The sequence below is a fragment of the Odontesthes bonariensis genome, chromosome 13, assembly GCF_027942865.1.
Source record: "Odontesthes bonariensis isolate fOdoBon6 chromosome 13, fOdoBon6.hap1, whole genome shotgun sequence".
Lineage (NCBI taxonomy): Eukaryota > Metazoa > Chordata > Actinopteri > Atheriniformes > Atherinopsidae > Odontesthes > Odontesthes bonariensis.
The window spans coordinates 17757942-17770773 of NC_134518.1; the positions used below are offsets into that span (position 1 = coordinate 17757942).

Consider the following 12832-nt stretch of genomic DNA (forward strand, 5'->3'; position numbering starts at 1 on the left):
ATTTGATTGGGTTGTTGCAGAGTTTTTCTCACTCAGAGACGTTAAAGAAGGAAATCTGCAAGTGCAACTTAAAAATTTTTTTTTTTTTTTTTTTTAAACTGTAATGTCTGAATGTAAGCTTTGATAACACACACACACACACACACACACACACACACACACACACACACACACACACACACACACACACACACACACACACTCACACTCACACTCACACTCACATCCTGTTGCTACAAGCCAAAAGATTTTGCTCAATAAAGCACAACTTCCCCTTCCATAGGTCATGTAAAATATGTAAACTATCTAATACGCAGCTGGTCAGCAGGTCACTCATACTGAATGAAGCTCGGGCTTTACGAGTGTTTTCGGGCACCTCTCAGCTTGTACATTATTCCACATAGCAACTCAACTTCCAATGAAAGAAACAGCATCTTTCTGAAATCCATATGCATAATGGAGGACTGTGTGTGTCACACGATGAGGATCACACGCGGTACTCCTCCCCGGGAACTATCAAAAGCCTCGTAATGAACACCGCAAGCCAAACGTGGCCAATCCTGGCACGCCGGCTCCTCCGTCTATAAAAGTGAGCATCCTCTTACACAGAACTAAAGGGCTCGCGCTGGACGTCGCAAAACACACTGATGTGCTGAGTTCTGCGCCCTGCGGTCACAGTACGGGCCCTGCGCAGACTTATATAATAGTCTGTCCTCGCTGTCATAATGGTGGTCATAATAGACCACACGGAAAAAAACAAACAAACAAACAAAAAAGAAGAGAACACATGTGTTCAAATATGAAGGCGGCTGGCAAAAGCAGACAAATTGTTTCCACAAACTAGCGCTGAATCGAAGTTTTTAACTGCTATTTTACTAACTTTCGATGTCTTGTTTGTATTGTGTTCGTGTGTTTTGAAAGTTGTGGCGATAAAGAACAGGGACTGGTACCTGGAGGACAGGAGCATTCATGACCGACATCCCTGGCTGTCCGCAATTTCGGCATCAGAGCCGCCACTTTCTGCAAATACACAGAGAGCACATCAAAGTGTGAGAGGAAACCAGTTATATGCACCAACACTCAAAGTGAAATAATTCAGTGACCACTAATAACAACTATCAGGTCATAATCCCTCTGGTTTAAGTGCAGCGCTAATTCATTTTCTAAACACTGGACATAGGTTGATTTTATATTACTGGTGCCAATCTATACAGAGTGGGACAGCTGCGTGAGCAATTCGTGCTTTAAGATTGTTATATAAAATATAATTTGTAAGGAGAATATGTAGGATACAAATTCCAAAAAGTGACAAGCCGTTTGCAAACCTCAACACTACATGCTGCCTGTTTTACGCACGGTTTACGCACAACCGCAACCCGCGTTTATCAGCAATAACTAGTAATTGTTTATTCAATCCAGAACGGACGGTATGTACCTCTTCGACGAACTTCCCTATTGGGGTGCTCAGTTCTGAAATGAGGGCCCCATCCTCGTTTTGAAAAGACCTGTGCAGGGGTTGGAAGATGGACGCTTTGTCCATCTCCATCTGCAGTCGGTTCTCCAGCTGGTAGGTCTTGAAGCTCATCAGCAGACTCACGGTGATGGAGCTCAGGGATATCAGCAAGCAGAGAGCGATGGGAAAACCTGGCAGCCACCGCTGAGCCACGGACTTTGGGGCACACTGACACACCGGCTTACTTTCCCCGATAGAGTCGCTGTCTGTATCCATGCTGCGATCCTGTTTTAAAGTCAACTCGGTGGACATGAAACAAAAAATATCTCCTTTTGTTGAACCAGTCTTGCCACCACGCTGTAGCACGGGTCCGTGAATGAACTGAACAGCGCACCTTTAAAACACCCGACAACAGCACAGTGGCCTCGGGCTTCAAAGCTCTGTCTTAAATTAAGTCTTGGGAAAAGAGGCAGCAGCAGCAGCGCGCGGAGTTTACGCCACGCGCAGATGGGAGTAATCTGGATGCAAACGGGGAAGATTGTCAGGTCGGAGTTTTCTGTGGGGGAGTATCCTATAGAGATGTACAAGTGCAAGCGATGGAGCAGTTTGCCCTCCGAAGGTTGCGCATTCAACAAGTTGAGAGGCGCCCGCCCTGCTGACCACGTGGGAGGCTGCAGATTGACAGGTGGGTGTGAAACTGACCAGTTCAAGTTGTAATCGCTTTCAGGATCATCAGTTCATTATTGTGCTGGAGCTCCTGCATCTTGTTTTTCCACCACGAACTAATTTAACACTGATATTTACCAGGAAATTGCTTACACCAATGAAAAGATTGCTTAATTGTTAACGGGATACGTTCTGATATTCTTATATTATATATCATCTTAAAACTACTGACCTTCTAAATGCAAGTATAGACCATTTTAAGTTGGCGTCTTTTAGTAAAAGTCAATGCGCATATAACGTTCACGTCGACTAACAAAGAGTCAAAAAATAAAGACTTAACTTTATCTGCGAGCTCGGAGCAAGTCTTCATAACTGACTAAACTTTACACACATTTCCACAATTCTACTAATAGCGTCAATAACCTGAAGTCCGTTCGATGCCAGTTTTACTGTGATCAGTATTTATAAAGGCACGGAGGTTGATGCCTTCACACGGACGGTCTCAGATGATCACCTCCCTTCTCTGGAAACATTAAGGCCGCTTAGCGCCCCCATGTGGATAAAACACACTCCTGCATCAAATTGAACAAAACGTCCCTGAACGCAGTTCTTTTAGTTGTCACATTTATTGTCATAAGATACTGCAAAAAAATTACAGAACCATTCAGTGGAAAAGACAAATATATGAACAAAGTCTATTTACAAGTTTTCTTCCTGCAATACATTTTTCATAGATCTACACTCTCAAACAATGTACTAGTAAGACTGATCAGAGATAAGGATTTTCTCATTGTATTACTGTGCTCATCACCCACTTCACAATGCTTAGAGAGAACACAAAAACAAAAAACATGTTGGACTTATAATTAAAAAAAATCTTCCACCAGTATTATGCCAAGATGCTGCAATTGAAATTACAAAACAAGATATTACTTGTAGCGTGGGGATTCGTAACATCAAAAAGTAGCAAATGAAGTAACTTATTAATGAGGGGGCTTAAAACTCTGGTGTAGTTGACAGGACACAGCGAAGCAGGACAGTGACTGATGCAGTCAAAGTACATCTCTCCTGGAGAGTCAGAAGTACAACCTGGTACAGAGCACTGTGATAAATGTCATGCTGACAGACAGGCCCAGACTAAGGGTACAGATCAGAGGCTTAATGCTTCAGGAGTTCAGCCTCATTTGCTACTGCCACTGCTGCTTCTGCTGATGTCTTTGCTGCTGCTTTTCTTGCTGCTGCTCTTGTTGTAGCAGGAGAAGAACGGATGGTGAAGGGCCTGCTCCAGGCTGAAGCGTTTAGCTGGGTCGTACTCCAACATCCTCTCTATCAGGTCAAAAAGTTGGTGGTGGTCATCGTTTTCAGACACCATGTAATGCTGATGAGGGAAGGACAGACAATTTAAAGTCACTCTTAAAATAAGTGAAAAATCAAAGGTTTACTTGTTTGAGCTATTCTAATAAAACACCACAACAACATGCGGGAAAAAGACCATCAGTGGGAATTTTAAAAAAAAAAATCTTCACTCAAATCTCATTGTGACTATCATATTTCTCTAATATGTGAGAACAGCAGGATCATTTATTAACCCTTCAGGATTTTGGCTTTTTTAAGGATTCCAGACATCCATGCCTATAACTAACAGGCCAGAGGTTGTTTTGGATAACTTATGAACTGATCACCACAGTGCTAACTAGCAATAAAACAAAGTTTTGGCCCCGTCTGTAGTTGCGTTTTGTCACATTTGATAAACATCTTGTTACCTGTGCTAAGTAGGTTATCTGATTGGTACGTTTAGGGGACGAATCACTCAAAGTAACTGACGGACGAGCATAAAAATGTTTGCCATATGTGGGAAATGGTCCGATTTCGGAATAATTCATCTCCTGTCTTGTCTAAACCTTAAAAGAGTTTTTAAAATTCTGCCCATGTGGATGCATGTGGTCTCAGACTACTGCTGCTGCTGCTTTGGATTCCATTGTACCGACTATAAATAAAGTTCACATTTCTCTTACCTTGAGGGGTTTGCAGTGTTTCTTGACATATCTCGCAGAAGAGCTGTGAACATCCCAGTCCAGCTTGCTTCGGTGAACATATCGCCTTTTTCTATAAAAACAATAATGATTTAAATTCAATCACATTTCAATCTTATACAGAATCACCTTTTAAACGAGGTAATGTATCCAACTGTTCAAGTATCATTACTTTAATTCTAATCAGACAGATGCAAGCATCATCAGCTAATACCAAGTGAGTCAAAGCTAACTGAAGCTAACGTTTGGTGCCAAATTCAATCATGTTGTAGCTCAGCAGTCATTGAAAATGACTTTTTCCATGGTGACTTGCTGTAACATAATGCATTAAGAGGAAAAACTAAACCTTTATTGCTTGTGCAGAATAAAATCGTTTGAAGCTTTATTACAGTGGCATTTCTATGGATTTGATCAATGTTGGAAACATCTGAAACAATGTAAATACACGTGTTTACAAAGCACTATAAGGGCCGAATTGTTTTGAGACAAAAATACAACACGATACAGAAATATAAGACACATCCAATAAGCAACATTTTAAATGATCCCATTTTCAGAAAATAGGAGTTTTTTACTGTACGGTTTATACATGGAGCCTTACTTTGTTTTCTCCAGGAGGTTTGGGGGGATGGGGCCCAGGACTCTCTCCATCATAGCAAGATGCTCTTTACTGTCATGTGTCTGAATGAGAAAAATACAGAAATGAAAATAAGTACTACAGAAAATGTTTTTTACTGTAGGGGGAATTTGCTGAATTATGTTCTCTGCTGCCACTTACCTGGAAGAGCGTAGATCCGAGGTAATACTCAAGAAGTATACAGCCGATGCTCCAGATGTCACAGGAGTGGTTCCAGCCCAGGTCTGGAAGACAAAATGTAAACTAAATAAACCCCTGAGCGATGTCTCTGAAGCCTTAATGCTGTCCCATAAAACAGCTGCTTACCTAAGATAACTTCAGGAGCGCGATAATGACGTGTTGAGACAACAGAGGTATGATGCTCATGATCATAGGTGGCGTTACCAAAGTCCACAATTTTCACATTTGGGTTCCTCAGTGTTCGTTCATCGCGTCTCTGAGGTGGAAACAAATATCATAAAGGTCAAAGAGCTGCTGCCACAAGACATGTTTTAAGTATGACATCACTTCAGCAGGTATGACTTCTTTGTTAAAACTACCTTTTCACGGTTGTACTGCAAGTCATAGTCTGAATCTATGAAGAGAATATTTTCAGGCTTCAAGTCTGTGTGAGTCAACTTGTTCTTGTGCAGAACTGAAAGACAAGATGACAAACATTTCAGATCAGAGCAAATTTCCCCCCACATGCACCTCATGTGCTCAAACGGTGCATCTTTATTACTCACATTTCACAGCTCGAACGATCTCATAAGCCATGTGCCTGATTTGTTCAATAGAGAAAGGCTGGAAGTTGTTTTCTTTCAGGAAATCATATGTACTGAGGCCAAGCAGCTCGAAGGAAATACAGATGTGACCGTGGTAGTCAAACCAGTCCAGCATCCGCACACACGCACTGAAAAAATATGTTGTACAACCCGTTAGGTAAACTCTTCAGTGTTTGGTCAGAGCTGTGGCGTAAACGCAGTCACTTACTATCTCCTTGCAGCATCAAGGGAATTCAACTGTTTAAGCACCTCTACCTCAGACAAAGCTGCCTCTCGGTAGCGGTCTATATTTTTAATGATCTTCAGAGCCACTCGGGACCCGTCACTGAAACACACAGAAAAAAAATAAATAAAAATCACGATTTAATTTTTTTCTAAACATTGAAGATGGCAAACAGACAAGTCAACAAATTAAACGATTCTTTAAATCCTCGTTTAGTCTTTAGAACTTACTTTGAATGATCAATGCACTCGACAACTTTCCCAAAGGCGCCCTCTCCTAGAGTGCACACAATCTCATCTACAGAAAATAGAAAAGTGAAGTTAGACACCCAGCACTGACAGTGAAACGCTGGCCTTTAGCTGGTTCATTGCATGTTACATTGCTCTGTTTGACTACACTAAAAACAGGCTTCTGAACACTGGCATACAACTCAAAATGTTTATATGTTACACTGACATGAAATAGCTAACCAAGGAAATAAATAAAATAAAGACTTTAAGTCTAGTAGCCCAAATATCTCAGCCTCTAATTTAATGTTTGGAAATAACCAGACAACGAGAGTGAGAGAGACAAAGTGTGAACAACAGTAGGAAAAAAAGGTATATATTCTATACATCTCGCTCTCAGCATGTCTCCACTGTGATAGATGAGGTGACCCTCGTCATCATCCTCAACACTCCTGGATCTTTTCCTGCGGTGATGGCTCCTCCTCTGCACCGGAACCGCCGCAATCCGACATCACATCAATAACCCATCAGCCAGCACCCGGCCACCATAACGCGACATCGTCATTCATTCAACCAGGCCAAGGGGGGAGGTGTAGGGGTGGATAGATTCAGCCCGTTCAGTAACACCACCAGGCGAATGGACGGAGCAGCAAATGCAAATTCAGCCCCGCCAGAAATTGGGCGCCAGCCACCACATGGTGTGTGTTACAGAAGAAAAACATGGCAACAAGATTTTCAGATGAGAGACTTTCTCAGTAATACAGAAAAAAAACTCAACTTGACTGATCATACTCGTTTGTAAATCAAGTTCTTTTTCATTCTTCCTAAAGTGTTTAATTCTTTACCATCACGTCCCATGACTGCCCACTATGATCTCGTCACAAATATTGGGTCCATAACTCTAAAGACTCACACAATCCATTATTCCCTGAGCCCCAAATTACCCTACTTGTCATTACTGGAAATCGTGCTTAATAATGAAGAGTACGACAAACAGATAAAAGGAAGAGAACTGCGTGTTTAGCATTGGCTAAACACCAGTGATAATGACTAATTGAATTTGGTGATAAAACAGGGGAGAGAGGAAGAGCAGAGAAGGAGGTTCCCGTACCGAGGAGGAATTGTGGCGAGAGTAGCTACGTCTGCGCCGCCTGTCTCTCTGCTTGCGGCTACTGCGTCCGCTACGCCCACTACGCCCAGAAGACTTGCTGTAGTGGTGCCAGTCAACATCTCGGTCCTTGCATATATCATCACGACTGTCGTTGTTGTCACAGGCTATGTCCAAACCGTAGCCCAGAGTGTACTCTGCCTGAGAATCCAGCCTCCGGTTTAGACTGCGGGCCTCCAGATAATGCCTGAAATCAAACAAAGGTAACACACAGATTTAAAAAAAAAAAAAAAAAAAAAAAAAAAAAGCCAGATAAAGTAAAGCCCAGTTCATTAACTGTGATCAAGCCTTAAAATGACAACTGGAGGGGATAGAACCAACGGCCCGCCTACTGGCTGAAACTCTATCCCCGAGCCCTTCACATAACATTTGGTATGAGCAACATGTCGATTTACTGCAACTAAATACACCAAATCCTGTTCAATAAGTGGCTGCAGATCAGAGAGCAAATTTATTATCAGATTATCACAGCACAAATAGCCCCGTTACAAGAATATAAAAGTCAACATGTAACTTCACACGTTTGGACAAATTTAATATTTATATAGCTTTCTCCTTAGCAACTCTAACTCGCCCTCCTTAAAAAGAATTCACCTTGAGGCAGAGCCACGTTGGCAGAGTTGAAATGCTGAGCACTGAAAGTTGGTGGTGCGTAATATAATCTGTGATACATCTTGGTTCTCCAAAAGTTAGCACCTTTGTCATTACATATCTGATAATATTAAGACTAAAAAAACCCCAACAAGTTTATTCTTTCCAAAAAAATCTAAGCTTTTATCTACATTCCTTCCACCAAAACATTTAAGTACTTCGTACAACTATGTTTCCAACCACGCGGAGCAAACAAACACCTCCTCAGCAGGTCATATTAGCATCTAAAAAAGACCAAGAAACCTTAATGGCCTTAGCTCCCAGGTGGTATCGACTGTCTTCCAAGAAGAAGTCTGCCTCTCTACAAAATTAAAATTAGAGTAGATCTGGAAACATCCAATGTGACAGCATGGACCATCATGTATATGCACGTCCGCAGAAAGCAAGAATTGCAGCACACAAATACAGCAGCCATCTTAAAAACAACATTTTTATGCAAACAATCTTCACAAGTAATAGCATAAGTAATTCAGAACATACTATATATTTTCAGACAAAACCTCAGCTGATAAGCAACCAATTTCCAATGGTCATTTTGTCTTGTAATGTGAAGAATGCACTAGAGATATAAGCATAATGTAAGAGTTTTAAAAATGTCTTCTCCAATTGCTTTACCTATAATCAACACAAGAAGGGTGGCTATATTTCAGACTATGGCAGAGCTACTGAACAAGCTTAAGGTGTATGTTTGCGATTTACAGCAATATCTGTCCCACATAATAAAAATGGCACTTTACAGGCATTCTTAAGTGTATTTTATCATTCTTATACTTCTATCAGGCTCCTATACTAATATAAAACACTTAACATCACCAGTGACTGAATTCAAACAAATCTAATTTGGAGGTGCGTGTCTGTGGCAGTGTCTGATCAGACTTGTGGAGCTGACCAATCAGAGCAGACGGGGCTCTTTAGTATTGTTGGATGAACCTGCAAACAAGCGCAAGTAAACTGTACTCTACAGGCTGCTTTTGGTGAACTTTACAATCCAAGATCATACAAGCAGATAAGTGTCAGTTCTCTCCAAGGCGATCACATAACTGTTTCTTAGAAAAATATAAATGTACCCGACCTTTTAGTTTAAATTCGAACTCATCTGAAGTCGTAAACTTGTGCTACCTTGGGTAGCCGTTGCCATTTTTAGTACAACTATGAGAGGTAACCATCGTCTCACATGCCATAAATTCTACGGGCTACAATGCCCCCCACCCTTAATATAGTACACACAAATGATTTAAGGGTTACCAGTATTCACTCAAAACTACATTTTTAATGTAATGCTAGGTTCCCCCAAAAAAATAAATGGAGCTCAATACGTGTTAACTAGAAATCTGATTATATCTGAGATATTAGGTGAGACACTTTAGCTGTTGCTGTATTGTTTAACTATTCACATCTTAGAAACCAAAAGCCAATGGACATTCTCATAAGGCACTTTGCACAGCAAACACAGATATTTACCCTTCATACATCTTGAAGTGATGATGGGTTTTTCTGGATTTATTCTCTCTTTCACTGCTGTGTGAATCCTGTCTCCTCCGTTTACGACACTCCATTCTCTCTTCCCAGCTGTATTCATCGAGCCAAACACCTGGTGAGCGCATTCGCTTGGAGTGGCGCATCTGGAAGACATGGGAGGAAAACAAAGGTTACAAAAACTGGAACTCCACTGAATCCTGAATGGCTATAAATTCAATTGTGTATTAATGATTGCAACATGCTGCATCTATGGCTTCAGTTACAGGAAAGGAAAGGGGGGAGGGGAGCTTTCAGGAAAATTCTCCTCCCACATTAGGTAAGAGCCAGTGCATTAACATGAGGATGTGGCCAGCTAAAATGGAGGAGTTAATAGTAAACATCAAGATTAGGGCCAATCTCATCTGAAATAACTTTGATTTTACTCATTGTTTTTAGTTGATCGAATCAAAAAAATAAATAAATGGAAATAAAATTGCAGCTGGCAACACTTTCCAAAATAACATTATCATAAGAACCAGTGACTCGCTGACCCGGCAATAATGGGTTATATAACATTAATACTAGTCAGATTACAATGCGGAACAACGTTAACGCCTAAAGGACGTTTCAACGAGGGCTAAACTAACTGAAGGCCTTGAAAGGCTTTGCACTATACATGTAAAATCTGGTGTTAGGTGCTTGTAAACACCTTGGGAAAATAAAATATTAAATTGAAATATTGGGTATTTCACAGAGAAAAATGAGCCAACTGCCTTGAGGTGGACAGATAAAACAGATTGCATTTTTATATTATTGTTCACCCATCGACAAATGGCGGCCTACAGCCTGTTGTTCAGACAATGCGGTTACTTAACTCCTCAAAAAAGTAAACTAAGAGACAACATAGCGTTTTCAATTAGACTTGCAAGAGGTAAACATCATCTCTGTACAACCTTTGCGACTTTTTGAGCATTAAAAAAAAAACGTTCTTGAAGAAATAACACGTAGTCTTTAGCAACTGTATATTAGCCAGACACGACATCGGCCATGTTGTTCGAGACGTCGAATTTCCAGAAAAGCAAACTGGAAACGTTAACACTATTTCAAAGGGATAAATACACAAGATGATGCATGTAGGAAATGCATTACCTTCGTTAGCACTTACAGGGCTCGACGTTGAGGAATTGCCGGTGAATTTTAGATTATGAACAAAGAAATCTCAATAATCGTCCCCGTCTTCTCGTTCTCGAAGATGGCGACTTTCCGTGGAACACGATAGAACTTTCTTTAGCAAATTTCATGACGCAATTCAAACAAAGCCTTCCTACTGCAATGGCTTCTGGGATATGTTGTTCTGAGCTCGTTTATGAGGCAGAGTAGCATTTCTCTTTCAAGATGCGCAAATTCTGTTTTCTTGAGACAAGATCGCTTTCCCGGATGAATTGATTATTTGGTTGTTCTAATAATCAAATACTAATGCTTAATAATAATAGAAAAAAAGGTACTCCCGTTTGAAAAACTGCATTGTGTTAATGAATGAATTCCAATCCCCAAACTGAATGAATGAATTAACGTGCATCGATGTAATTCTTAATTTCTGACTGATTCTAATCAGTTTTAATCTGAATTTATGCCTCCATAACAAAAGTATAGTTTCCATTCTTTCCCTCAGTCCTTTGTGAGCCTATTTTGTTGTTGTTTTGTCACCTCATTAGTTTTTTTGTTTGTTTGTGATAACCACTTTGTTTTAACATTTTACTTTGATCTCAAGCTTGTGTGCGTTTTGTTAATATTGTCACGTTATTTTCTTATTACACACACACACACACACACACACACACACACACACACACACACATATATATATATATATATATATATATATATATATGTGTGTGTGTGTGTGTGTGTGTGTGTGTGTGTGTGTGTGTGTGTGTGTGTGTGTGTGTGTGAGAGAGAGAATATTTAAAGTTAACTGAGTATTTATATATACTCAGTTAACTTTAACCATTCACGCAATCTTGTAAAAGTCGGTATATTTAGTTTATAACAAACAGAGTAGAATTGACAATTAAACACTATGTCTTCTGGAAAATATAACTTGATAAAAAGGGTAAAACAGCTTATATCATCATTTTGTGCACATCAAAGTCTTCACACTTTTAGGTTTTCCTTGTGTGATGCACTGCAGACTCTCTTGGAGGAAGTTGTCCTCTTGACCAAGCTCACAGCTTTCCGTTCTCGAATGAGGTCAGTAAATAATCCCTGCCTGACAGTCAGAACTCAGGGTGCGACATCATACGCACAGAGCGCTCTGAATTGTGGGTAAAACATGTCTGCGCCCTGCCTTTGCCCCGAGAACCACCTTACCACAATTTTGTAAGTGAGTTTACTAAAATAAAGACTTCTGGTATCAAAACTCTTCGGTTTAAACATTAATTCCGAAGATGTCGGAAAACACCGAGCAGAAGAGCGGCCCTGGAAATGCGCTCACGCGGGTAGTGATCGCTGAAATGTTGATGAAGAATTTCGAGAAGCTGCCTGACATTGACCAGAAACTTTTCCTTTACGGACCTTTTTATCTCGGGGGAAATGCCGGACTTGCAGGACTGATATCCAACAGCCTCTATCGCAGGGCTCTGAACGTCAGGGCGGCGCGCTTCGCCTCCAACTTGCCTATGGCTGTGCTGCCGTTCCTGACAACATGCGCCCTGTACAACGCAACAGTCTCCAAACCGCTTCTGTCCGGCGACCTGAACTGCCCCACCTGCTGCACAATTCGAGGTGCACTCGTTGGTGTGGTCGGTGGTGGCCTGTACCCCATCTTCTTGGCCTTACCTCTGAACATTGGCCTTGCATCCAGGTACTCATCAGCACCACTGCCAGAAAAGGGCAACCTGCTGCGCTACTGTGTGGACATCTCCAGACCGGTCTTTAATAAAATGAGGGCAGTTGTTTTGCTTCAGGCCTTCTTCGGCACCTACCTGGGCTCCAGGCACTTTGAAACTTACGCCAAACTGGCCCAAATAACATTTGCCCAGGGTGAAGAACCGCTGAAAGACTAAAATGGAACATTAGAACTGGGAATAAACACATCCTTTTACATTGATGAAAATGTGTTTCATCGTTGCATATGAGCTTCTGAGATTGATGGTGTGGAGATATTGTCTAAGTTCGCAGCTTTACAGGGAATTGTCAAAGTGAAATCAAGTGGCATGTATTAAAGAGATAAAACACAGCTTTTGAGTCACATTTTGAATGATTTTATCTTAGTTACATTATCAAAATAGGAAGGAAAATTCCTCAATGCATGGTCGATATTATTTACACGCTTAGTTAAGCCGTGCACTCAGGAAATAGTTAACTGAAAATATTCAGCTATGTTTCTATAACCTCTTTTGTAGTTGCCGCACAGAGTATATCGCACAGAATATTTCGAGTAGTCAGTCATTTTAATTTCAGAGAGCCCAGCAGCTGCTCAGAGGAGTGCACGGTTCCTGACTGCTGGAACAAGGTTTGACTGTTTAAAACAAGCATTATAGACTTTACTAA

General features: G+C 40.9%; 3 protein-coding genes across 5 annotated transcripts in view; 1 reads left to right on the plus strand and 2 right to left on the minus strand.

The window, feature by feature from the left end:
• col23a1b (collagen type XXIII alpha 1 chain b) overlaps window positions 1-2439 on the minus strand; it is a 130829-nt gene extending 128390 nt beyond the window's left edge. The window contains exons 1-2 of the mRNA XM_075481248.1: window positions 1436-2439; window positions 951-1020 (exon numbers count right to left, since the gene is read on the minus strand). Of these exons, the coding sequence (XP_075337363.1) occupies window positions 951-1020; window positions 1436-1765 (400 nt within the window). The 5' untranslated portion in view covers window positions 1766-2439. The remainder of the gene's footprint in view (window positions 1-950; window positions 1021-1435) is intronic.
• A 287-nt stretch (window positions 2440-2726) lies between these two features.
• On the minus strand, window positions 2727-10568 carry clk4b (CDC-like kinase 4b). 3 transcript variants are annotated; one of them, XM_075481246.1, is made up of 13 exons: window positions 10446-10567; window positions 9284-9444; window positions 7115-7358; window positions 6391-6487; window positions 6007-6073; window positions 5762-5878; window positions 5515-5681; window positions 5329-5423; window positions 5096-5225; window positions 4931-5013; window positions 4754-4833; window positions 4135-4225; window positions 2727-3497 (listed from the first exon to the last, which is right to left on the minus strand). In XM_075481246.1, exons 2-13 carry the CDS (start codon window positions 9442-9444, stop codon window positions 3300-3302), a joined length of 1530 nt encoding a protein of 509 aa, XP_075337361.1. In that variant the 5' UTR covers window positions 10446-10567; the 3' UTR covers window positions 2727-3299. The 3 variants fall into 3 exon arrangements, with proteins under 3 accessions (XP_075337361.1, XP_075337360.1, XP_075337362.1); XM_075481245.1 differs by having other exon boundaries at window positions 10430-10567; XM_075481247.1 differs by lacking the exons at window positions 2727-3497; window positions 4135-4225 and adding an exon at window positions 4499-4579 and having other exon boundaries at window positions 10430-10568.
• A 985-nt stretch (window positions 10569-11553) lies between these two features.
• tmem126a (transmembrane protein 126A) lies at window positions 11554-12518 on the plus strand. Its single transcript, XM_075480623.1, has one exon. It carries the CDS (start codon window positions 11728-11730, stop codon window positions 12343-12345), a length of 618 nt encoding a protein of 205 aa, XP_075336738.1. The 5' UTR covers window positions 11554-11727; the 3' UTR covers window positions 12346-12518.
• Window positions 12519-12832: the final 314 nt, after the last annotated feature.